Consider the following 10,560-nt stretch of genomic DNA (forward strand, 5'->3'; position numbering starts at 1 on the left):
TTTTACCATTGAGGATTTCAAAATATGCGATGTCGTTACGAGCAGTGTAATTCCTGTCGTCGTTTTCATTTGTCAGGATTTTTATTTTTTAAATATTTTTCATGATTTTCATTACATTCGTTATATCGTAAACCTATAAATTTCCACTGTCGTCCGTCCGACTGTCTGTCTTTCCTTAATCTCGAATATCCTCAATCAAAGACCAGATATGGAAACCTTAGGGGCATGAAGCCCGATTAACTGTATACAAACTACCGATGCAAACCGGAAGTCACATTAGTTCAATTCAAAAAATTTCCACTGAAAGTAGTTAGATAGATGATCGGCACAACTCTATTGTTAACAGAAAAAGTATGATGTACTGTACAAGGGCAAGACCAGGAGTGGCCAACAGTTTTTGTCCCCGAGCCGGATTGGAAAGAAAAATTTTTTCACGGGCCGAACGAAATATTAAAATTAAATCATGTTAAATACAAATACCTGACCTGGCGTCAGGTCAGGTTTGTTCTAACAGAATTTCCTGACACATGCGCAGTCATTTTACAAAGGGAAGAAACGTACAAGCGAAAAAAAAGGTCGACAGGCAGGCGGCGCTGTGCGTCACACGTCAGCATAAACAGAGTGACATGGCGAAATGGCAGATGAGTTTCAGTGAGTGTGGGGTCTTTCGTTCTTCAAATAGTATAAATTTATAACAGACGAATACAAAAGTTGTAAATCTCTACAATGGAATTTTTTAAAAAAAATGAAGTATCGTGAATCACCCATTCGACCAATTATTGGAAGTTACATAGCTAATATTGAAAAATTAATCGCGGGCCGCATAAACCCATTACGCGGACCGTATGTTGGCCACCCCTGGGCAAGACACTGAGCAGAGGTAGAGAGCATGTATTTATATTAAATAAATTAAAAATATGATTAAAACTTGCAGCATTGTGACGATGTTACAATAAATATTTTTTCGTTTTATTATAATTTTTACTCAAGTTAACTACCGTATCTGGAACAAATGTATTAATGGAATTAGTAAGTTTAGGTAAGAAATTTTTAGTGTCACTTGGAATGGAATCTTTCAATTCTCTGTCCGCTTTTTTTTTTATCTCCGACACAAAAATCACCGTATCGGGATCTTTGACTCACGAACTCAATCCAAGCCACCCGAGATTCTTCTGGAGCAACATCTTCGAATCTAATCCTTTTGAAATAAGATCTGCTGAGTTCTGTTTGTACTTGTATCATATAAGCATTATTAATTTAGCCAAAATCACTTTCTACAGAGTTTGGATTTCCTTCTTCGAGAATTAAAAAAATATTCTAAAAAATCCTTACGTTTAAGTTTTTTCTATGAAAATCCATAAATTCCATTTCAGGTGAAAACGCCTTAAACCGAGGGATTAATCCTTGAACCTTACAACACTGAATAAAGCTGCGATGTCGTTGATGTCAGTCACTTATACCGCTGACAATATAGCGGAATGTGCAAATGATAAAAATTCTAGTGCCTTTCGCTCATATTATATATTTAGAAACGTTTTCGTTAATTCCATCCGATATTTTAGTGAGATAAAATTTCAGGAAACAAAAAGCCGTAATAAAATTAAAGTAGCTTTAATAAAATCTAGTTGTTTTAATAATTATACGATTCATTATAATTTTATGCACGAGGAATAACTTCCTCATTGTGCATGTTTGTAAATTGTGACGTCAAAGACTATGCTTTAAATATTTTACAAATTCGGCTTTAAAACGTTATTACCAGCATAAATAAACATAGAATTACTAAAAAAACACAATATACAAGTAAATGTCAAAGTTAAATATTAGTTAAAAGCGATAATAAAACTTATTAACTTAAGAAAATTGACTAAAATATTTAAATAATTCGTCAATTGTTCTACTGAATTTGATATTTTCATTTTCATGTTTAAAAACTTTACAATAAGCAGTTATATTTATGTGACTTTTAATAAAAGTTTTAAAAATTTATTTTGGCTCATTTAATCATATTATAATAAACATTTCTATTGTTAATTCTTTAATGCACTCCATAAACATTTCTTATTTCATGATGTCACGTTTACATAATAAATTACACGAAAGTTTCTAATAAAAAAAAACTAATACAGTACAGTAATGTTTAACAAGTAATAATCATTAATTTAATTAATTGTTAACACATGTTTATATAATAATAATAATGTAATAGGTGTTCTTTTATTAAAATAAACAGGTCTATCAAAAATTATTAATGATAATATCCAGAAACTTGTTTTAATTATTTTATACAATATTATAGATAATTTTTAAATGAAACCATAATTAATAAATCAGATTTATTAAGTTAAAATTAATTAATATAATTTTGAAAACGAAAAATGCTGCTTATATTGAATGTATATTTTTAAATTAATTAATTCGATAAATCTTTTAAAGAAGAGAATGAATATACACACATTACAATACAAAAAAATTATTTAAAATTACTTTTATTTATTCATTTTAATAATTGTATAATTCTTTTGTCGAAGTATTAGTTACAGATTTCGTCTAATATTAAAAAATAGGAATTGTTTCATTTACAAGATAGGAAATCTTGATTAGATTTTTCACTTTGGTTTTTTTTTTTAGTTGGTACTAAACATGTTAACAAGCTGATTTAATGGACTGTCATTATCTCCTTTTGGTTGTGTTCCAACTGGAGGAAGCAAAGGTTTGCAAGTTGCATCTTCGGGAGTAAAGCTTTGACAGATGATATCGGGTAAATTGGAGGCGAAGAATGAGACAAATTTCAAAACGAAATCTTTGGCTTCGGCTCCGCATTTCTTTTCTACATAGCTAGTTCCACATAAGCGGAATCTACGATAAGTACTAAAACGATAAAAAATGCAATGATTAATTTGAATACTTAAATAATATTTAAATTTCTAAACTTAATTAAGGATAATAAATGAGTTTTACCAGCAAGCAAGATTTAATCTATCCCTTGGTTCGACTGAACTAATTTTTTCGATAGCAGCGCGAGCGTCAGTAGTGCAAGCTGCTTGTTCGCTCCATACCTCAGCCAGACAAGAAGAGTGTTTCAATAAAGCTACAGAAAGAATTAACATTAATTTTTAAATAAATATAAGTAAACATATTTTAAAAATTGTGCGATTAACTTACTTTTTCTCAATTCATTTCCTGGTGTGCAAAAGCCCTTCAAATTTTCTTGAGATTCTGCGGTGGCGAATGAGATCAGTTGCTTATACAATGGAGTGGCGCATTTGTTTGTGTAGTTGTTAGCGCAGTCGACTGTTTCTTTCAGATATCTGCAACACATCGGTAATAAATTGTTAGAAATTCAACGCTCATCTGTACAAATTTGTAAGATTGTATTGATAGATATAAGGAGATAGACATCCTTACGTGCATTGGGTATCGATTTCGGCTTCGTTCTGTGGTACGGGATTATTCTGTAAAGCCAATAAGCCAGTTGCAGCACATAAATCCATTTCTCTCCAGTGGCAAGGATCTTGTTTTGAGAGTTGCACTGAACGGAAAAAATTAAAGTATTAGTACTCAATATTAAAATCTTGAAATCAATAAAGTTTTCTACTCAAATGTGAATGTTATAAATTGTAAAGAATATTAAAATGAGATATTTTAAAATTAAAGTAATTAATTAATTGATCTTTTAAATTATAAAAAATTAAACTAATAAAGTAATTAATTGTTTAATGTTTTTATAACTTAAAGGATCAATTTCTAAAAAGAGATATAAATTAAAGAAATGATAAATGTATAGAAAAAAATAAATTTATACGTCTTAAAATATTATTTTTTATTATCCAAACTAATTGTGTGCAAAAATCTATAAATTCTAATGCAAAAATCTTCATTTCTGAAAGCACAATTCTTGTGTAGGTAATATATGTAGCCTATTGTACATCATATATGATGTTTAAATACAAGTATGTGAGTAGATATAATTGTAAAAATACTAATAAAATTATAGTATATTAATTGATTACTTACCGAAAGCAACAATAAGGAGAAGACACAAAACCTTCATGTTGAACTTGTTTAGTTTACTTGTTGTGACTGAAGTAAAGACAATTGTGACTATCGAGATATCTTGCCACGTATTTATAGTTGAAGAAGTTCTAATTTTCCTTTCTTCTAGTGATTATTTTTGGAAACAGACCTCAACGTATTATAGGTAACTATTTGTCCAATAGAAACAGTTGTTTGGCCGTTTAACCTTGAAAATTTAAAAAAAAATAGAAACCGTTTCAAATGAAATTCTAACGTTGTAATAGAGAGTAACAAGAAATTTCGTCATAAATGTCATTAAAATAGCATAATAAAGTATAAGGAAATTTTTGTTTGTTTCCTTTAGCGAATATATTTTGTGATTCAGAGCCGTGTGGTTATTTCATTTTTATTTTTATTTATTTATTTATTTTTTCGTTAGATTTAATTATAGACAATTCCTTTAATATTAACTTTTCTAACAAATTACTGTTTTGTTTAACATAAAATTAGTCAATATTATTCTTGTACAGTTTGAATAATTTTAAAATTCGTTGTTCGATAGCTTCAAAAAGAAATAAAATTAAGAAAAGATTTCTAAAGTTTACTTTAGTTTTATTATTTTACGTTATGCCCGATAACTTCAGGGCACTTTTTATAATAACAGATATCGTTTAAAATGTGTTTAAATTATTTAATTAAATAAATACAGTTTATATCTTAAAATTGGTCAATGTTTTGACTTAAAATCTTTTATTATTTATAACAATTTTAATAAAAACAAGACAAAAATGTAATTGTTTTTTCCTTTTTTAATTACAGAAAATTTCTTCAGTATTTTTTAATTTTTCGAACTAATTATTATTTATTTTGACATAAATTAATCAATATATTTTTTGTAGAATTTTATTAACTTCTGACTTAAAACTTTAAAAAATAAATTTTGATACTTATTATTTTATTTATTTATTGCAATTAATATTATCCGGTATTTCAGATGGATGAATTTATTTTTTAATTAATTAATTTATTTTTTTAAGTTTAATTTTTAAAAATAAATTTTATAGAATTTGCACAGTTTTGATAGCCACATATATTGTTAAAAATCGATTTATTTATTCTTTAATTCAATAAGTATAATGCTTAAATTTGTCAAAAAAAATTTAATTTAATCCTTATTATAATTTTAAATAACACTAATAAAGGTGAATGAGTCACCATATTATCATTTTATTGAACGGAGAAATGAAACGATAGGGAAAAACCGGAATTGCAATATTCCAGTTTACTTCGAACTAGTTTGATATGAATGGAGTAATGCCAATCGTTTTAGGAATAAAATTTAAATTTTTACATTCATTATTTCGATAATATCTAAGAAAACGTTTGTATTAATATATTCTTGCACTTGTTTTTTAATGGACACAATTATATCTTTCGTTTACTTCTTATTAAGCATTATGTTTTTAACATTTTGAGCTATGAAACAAAAATTTAATTTTAAACATTTTAGTATAATATTTTTTTGACAATTTAATATTTTTCAAACGGGCGTGTGCTTTATGCCAATTCCCTCTTATTACAAGTGTTTATATTGATATACAATTTATTTTTACATAAAAGTGTCATAGAATGTTTATAGATGATTACTATTTCTATTTGCAAAAAACGCGTGATATTAATATTTGTGAAACTCGTGATCTTTGAAAATAAGATCCCGATTCAACTAGGTAAATATTGGTGACATTCTGAGCCTTATAAATTTTGCAAGAAATTTTTTCAAAACAAACTTCTAAAGGAAAAAAAAAATGTCAATATATCAACTTTACATTAATATTAATTATTGTACTTCAAAGACCTTTGGTTTCTGCAGAATAGTCAGGTATGAATCTTATCCTATTGCAAAATAATTACAAGTTACAGCAGTGGTGTACCACAAAAGCCATTTTGGTTAATGTTACCTTAGGTGCCAAGATGGCGGCTTGTCTCTGATTCCAGCAAGGAAACAGTGGGACGCACGTTCTAACCTAACCTAACCTATTCTAATAAATTACCATAATTATTAGCAACCAAATTATTAGAATAGGTTAGGTTAGGTTAGAACGTGCGTCCCATTGTTTCCTTGCTGGAATCAGAGGCGAGCCGCCATCTTGGCACCTAAGGTAACATTAACCGCCATTTTAAATGAGGAGTAAGATGAAATAAACTTCGAAAATGGCAAATTTAAAAATTGTAAAAGATATATTTCTTATGCATTATCGCCTGTATTTTCAAAGTTGTAGATAGACAGATGTAGAGGGGGTGTTATAAGAAGACAGAAAGTTTGTTCTGTTTACGATTTCAATACGAATCTGATGATCTTCCGCCAAATGCTTCTTTATTCGCAAAATTAATTTTCCTGTAATTTCCTTTCAATTGTCATTTTATGTTAAACTTAATTTTCTATAATTCCTGAATATTTCTAGTTTCGTAAAACATAAGAAAAGTTTAAACAATCTCACAGAATAAGGTAAGATTTACTTTACCAAGTACTAGGAAACAACTACGTCATTTATTTAAACGTAGTAATTGTGAAGTGTATTTGTGGCACTAACATCGAAATTATTTAGTTTAGAAAAAATATATTTTTGCACCTATTTTATTCTGAGAAATTTGTTATAAATAATTTATTATTACATATGAATATTTAACGATGTGGCAACCTCTGGTGACTGTTAAATGATAAACAAATGGAAAAATCTAACTTGATTTATGTGAATGCTCGCGTGAAGGGGAATCCACTCCCAAGTAAAAACTTGGAAAATTATCGTTTTTCGCTATAATTTTAATAAAAATAATAGACAGAGCTAAGAGATTTTAATTCGAAATATGTAAAAAGGAGGGAAATGTTTAAAAACAAAGAAAAAGCCGGCGCGACTAATTATGATTAAATATTGATATTAATTAACATGAACAAGATTTCGATAGTTCGATTTGACTAAAAATAGTTCCGTAATCGATTTGTTGGTCGATCTGTAATATTTAATAATGAAATGTGCTGCAACCTTTGCATGCTTTACCAAGTGTGCCGTGAGTTCAAAAGGTTGAGAATTGCTGGCTTAGAGCCCATTGCTATGAGGTTACAGACTAAAACTTCACACTTTAAAATTTATTATTGCGCGAAGTGAGAAAAATCTTTAAATATGTATTAAATATCGCAAAAAGTGTAAATCCGGCCTTCAGTAGCATGCTTTATTTTTCATATAGGCCTATTAAATGAAAGTAAATCTCTCTCCATCATGACCTTCATCCAAACTAGTAGAATGTGATATACATCTTAATTTACTCACTGAGATTTGCCATTGACTATGCATTAGCATTTCTCGTTAGAACAGAATTACAGTTGCTTTAGTTTTGTTATTATCATATTGAAAATTTCCTGTTGTCAATATGTAAAATATTCAAAGTAAGGATTGTTTTAAAAAAATATAGTATATTGTTCAATCAATAAACAACTTCTAGAATGATCTTCATATGTCATGGCATTCCTATGAACTACAATTTGCTTCTCAATTAAATCCTTTTGATAGAAGACTTCGTTGATAGAATTAGCATCCTTAGTCCCTTGTAAAAGTTCAACTTATTAATATCTTTCTTTCGTATATTATAGTGAGATTCTTTGTGATTCTTGTAAAACTTCGCTAAAATTTTATTTTATAATTATTTACAGAAAACAATTATACAACTAAACAGTAAGTTCAATTTGTTAAAATATGTTTGACGAGCAGAACAAGGTATGCTACGTGCTTCCAAGCTATAACAGATTCAATCTAATAAAAACGTGATTCAATTATCTATAATTTAGTGGTAACTAGTTTATAAAACATATAGCTAAAAACTGGTTCTTACTAAATATATCAATAAATACTAGGAATTATATAAATTATAATTTACATGTGATGATTTTAATAAGGGGTTTTACCAATATAGAGTAACAGTAAGTATTGCATAAATTTTACTGTGCAACACTACTTCTAATGAATACAAGAGCATCTATTTTTTTCTACTTAAGAAGAATAAATTTCAGGTTTTCACTAACATATACATGATTATGACAGAGTTACTATAAAAAGTGTATTAATTATTACTTTCTGGAATCGTTTGAAAAACATTATTTGCTAGTATTATACAGTTACCTCATTTAGTACCCTCCACTCTCCTAAATAGTATCATCCACCAATTTTCTTCATTAATTATTAAATAGGTATCCTTCCAGAACAGATCGGTATCTGTAAATTGTTAACAACATTGTTATCACCAAATCATGTGACTTTCAAACGCAAATTTGTGTGTAGACTTCAATTCGTGTTCGAGTTATTTCAATTTAGAGCCATAGTCTATTTAGTACCAATTTTAGATTCAAACAAGTGCTGGCGCTGATTCGAAGCTATAAATGTATCGGACACACTTATAAAAGATTCTTTCACTGAAAATGAACGTATAATTTGTAAAAAAAACTTCTAGCGAAGAATTTGAAATTAAATGAGGATTTAAAAAATTTATATTTAATAAATGAGGATTAAAAATTTCCAAGTGCTATCTAAAATTTTATTTCAACTAACGTTAATGAACTAAAAAAAAAAATTTCTTACGTCATTCGTGACGTTCGCCACACCATCAAACTACGTCACTGAAGACATGATGCTTCTAAAAAACTGATAATATCTATGATTCAGTATAAATTAATGTTTCAAGTTTTTTATATGAATTTTGACCTTCAAATACGCCCAACGCACTATTTTCTGTTAAGATTAATTAATGATATAAATTTAATTACAAATTTTATAAAAATTACTTCTTTATTCTGTGTTTATATTTGATATTTGTATTGAATTAACGATAAATAAGTTTTCCTCTTAAAAATCATTTATATTATTTAGTTTTTATTGAGGAAAATTTCTACTCTTGGAAAGTTATGTTGTTGTTGTAGCCTATAAGCGTTGCATGCTATCTTAGAACTAACCAGAAGTATAAATTGTGCCGTTCTGTACAAAAGTATAGTACTGTATAGAATCACAGAATTGCGTAGAACTAAATGAAAATCTTGTAAATGTAAAGCTTTCGAATGATGCTATACATGTAGTAACATTTGGAATTTTATAAACTGCAAATATTTATGTGTAAAAAAGTATAGAAAATCCACAAATTAAGAAAGACAATTAAAAAATGTTCAAGAATTTATCCAAAACGTTTCTTTAAAAAAAAAATTTAAGAAAACTTTTAATCTTTTAAAAAGAAAATTTTGGGCAAATTCTTGAACATCTTTTAAAAGAAATAATAGAAAAACTTGGCTTAAAATGACACACCCTAAGAAAAATGTAAAAAAATAAAAAAATACTATTTTATAGGTATTTAAATTTAAAAAAAATAATGATACTGTTTCATTTTATCCTTGTTGCTAAGGGAAAACGATACACCCGAATCAGTTTTTTTTTGCATAAATCACATATAAAATTGTTCTTTTTCCCTCTTTGTAGGGTTTATTATTTATTCACAAAAAACATTTTTTACATTTAAACTATGTTTCTCTAGGTTTCGAATGACGTCTTTGAGACTTCATCTTGTGCTTTCTCATCATATTCTACATTATTAAATCACCTAAAAATCACAATTATTCAGTATAATTACACAAACTGTTAGTCTGCAACTTGAACATTCAATCAAGCAACTATCTCATTTTACCTGCAATGAATAATAATAATAATAATAAGTAATAATATAATATAATCTACAAAGACGCAGGAATAGTTTGTCGCCATTTATAAAGAAGATTACTTATATCTGAAAGAATTACGTTTCAATAAATTATGAATTAAGTTTAATATGACAAAAACTTGCATAATATACATAAATAATATTATATTGAAGACAAGAATTTTATGATTTTCTTTTTCCTTTAATGATAAAGTCTTTGTGATGTCGAAACTTTGAACCATCGCTGCTGGTACCATCTGAGGAGCAACGATAAATTCAACTGTGTTTTGTAACATTTTCAGATATGTGTGCCGTTTTACCCCAGTGTGTCATTTTAGACCAGGTTCCCATATAAAAACTTGATATTTTTCTAAATATTATTTATACGAGTTCAATATTATTTCTTTTGATTTAAATCCTCAAAACTCTAATTATAAATTAATTGTAAAAACTTTAACTCTTAGATATTTATTAATTATAAAAGTATCCATTTATATATATAAATCCATACGTAATAAATTCGATGCAAACTGGGGTATAAAATTAAATTAATATAGTTTTTTAAGTTACAGTACGTTACATTTGTAATGTTTAAACGTTAAAAAATCAAGCAGCAAGTGTGGTAAATTTCCCGGCAAAAAGTTAAAATTATGTGATTCTATCTGTTATGATATTTTATCTGAAATATTTTTATATTATTAATTATTATAAAATGAAAACAACTTAATTTTGAGGATAGAGAGAAGTTTTATAAAAAGAAAATAATTGTAAATTTTAATGACGAGTGAATTCATTAAATTCGATTCTACTCGA

General features: G+C 27.5%; 1 protein-coding gene across 1 annotated transcript; it reads right to left on the reverse strand.

The window, feature by feature from the left end:
* Window positions 1–2,473: 2,473 nt before the first annotated feature.
* LOC136979571 (uncharacterized) lies at window positions 2,474–4,164 on the reverse strand. Its single transcript, XM_067275581.1, has 5 exons — window positions 4,018–4,164; window positions 3,409–3,532; window positions 3,166–3,311; window positions 2,962–3,091; window positions 2,474–2,871 (listed from the first exon to the last, which is right to left on the reverse strand). The coding sequence occupies exons 1-5, from the start codon at window positions 4,052–4,054 to the stop codon at window positions 2,628–2,630; spliced, it is 681 nt and encodes a 226-aa protein (XP_067131682.1). The 5' UTR covers window positions 4,055–4,164; the 3' UTR covers window positions 2,474–2,627.
* Between the last annotated feature and the right edge of the window lie 6,396 nt (window positions 4,165–10,560).

This window comes from Centruroides vittatus, unplaced genomic scaffold (genome assembly GCF_030686945.1).
Source record: "Centruroides vittatus isolate TY-2023 unplaced genomic scaffold, ASM3068694v2 contig_628, whole genome shotgun sequence".
Classification (NCBI taxonomy): domain Eukaryota; kingdom Metazoa; phylum Arthropoda; class Arachnida; order Scorpiones; family Buthidae; genus Centruroides; species Centruroides vittatus.

Excerpts from the sequence above, each read along its gene's own strand:
- LOC136979571 (XM_067275581.1), bottom strand. The coding sequence starts at position 4,054 with ATGAAGGTTTTGTGTCTTCTCCTTATTGTTGCTTTCG. Across the intron at positions 3,312-3,408 it reads GAAATCGATACCCAATGCAC|ATATCTGAAAGAAACAGTCG; the intron begins GTAAGGATGTCT and ends GATGTGTTGCAG. Across the intron at positions 2,872-2,961 it reads AGATTAAATCTTGCTTGCTG|TACTTATCGTAGATTCCGCT; the intron begins GTAAAACTCATT and ends TTATCGTTTTAG.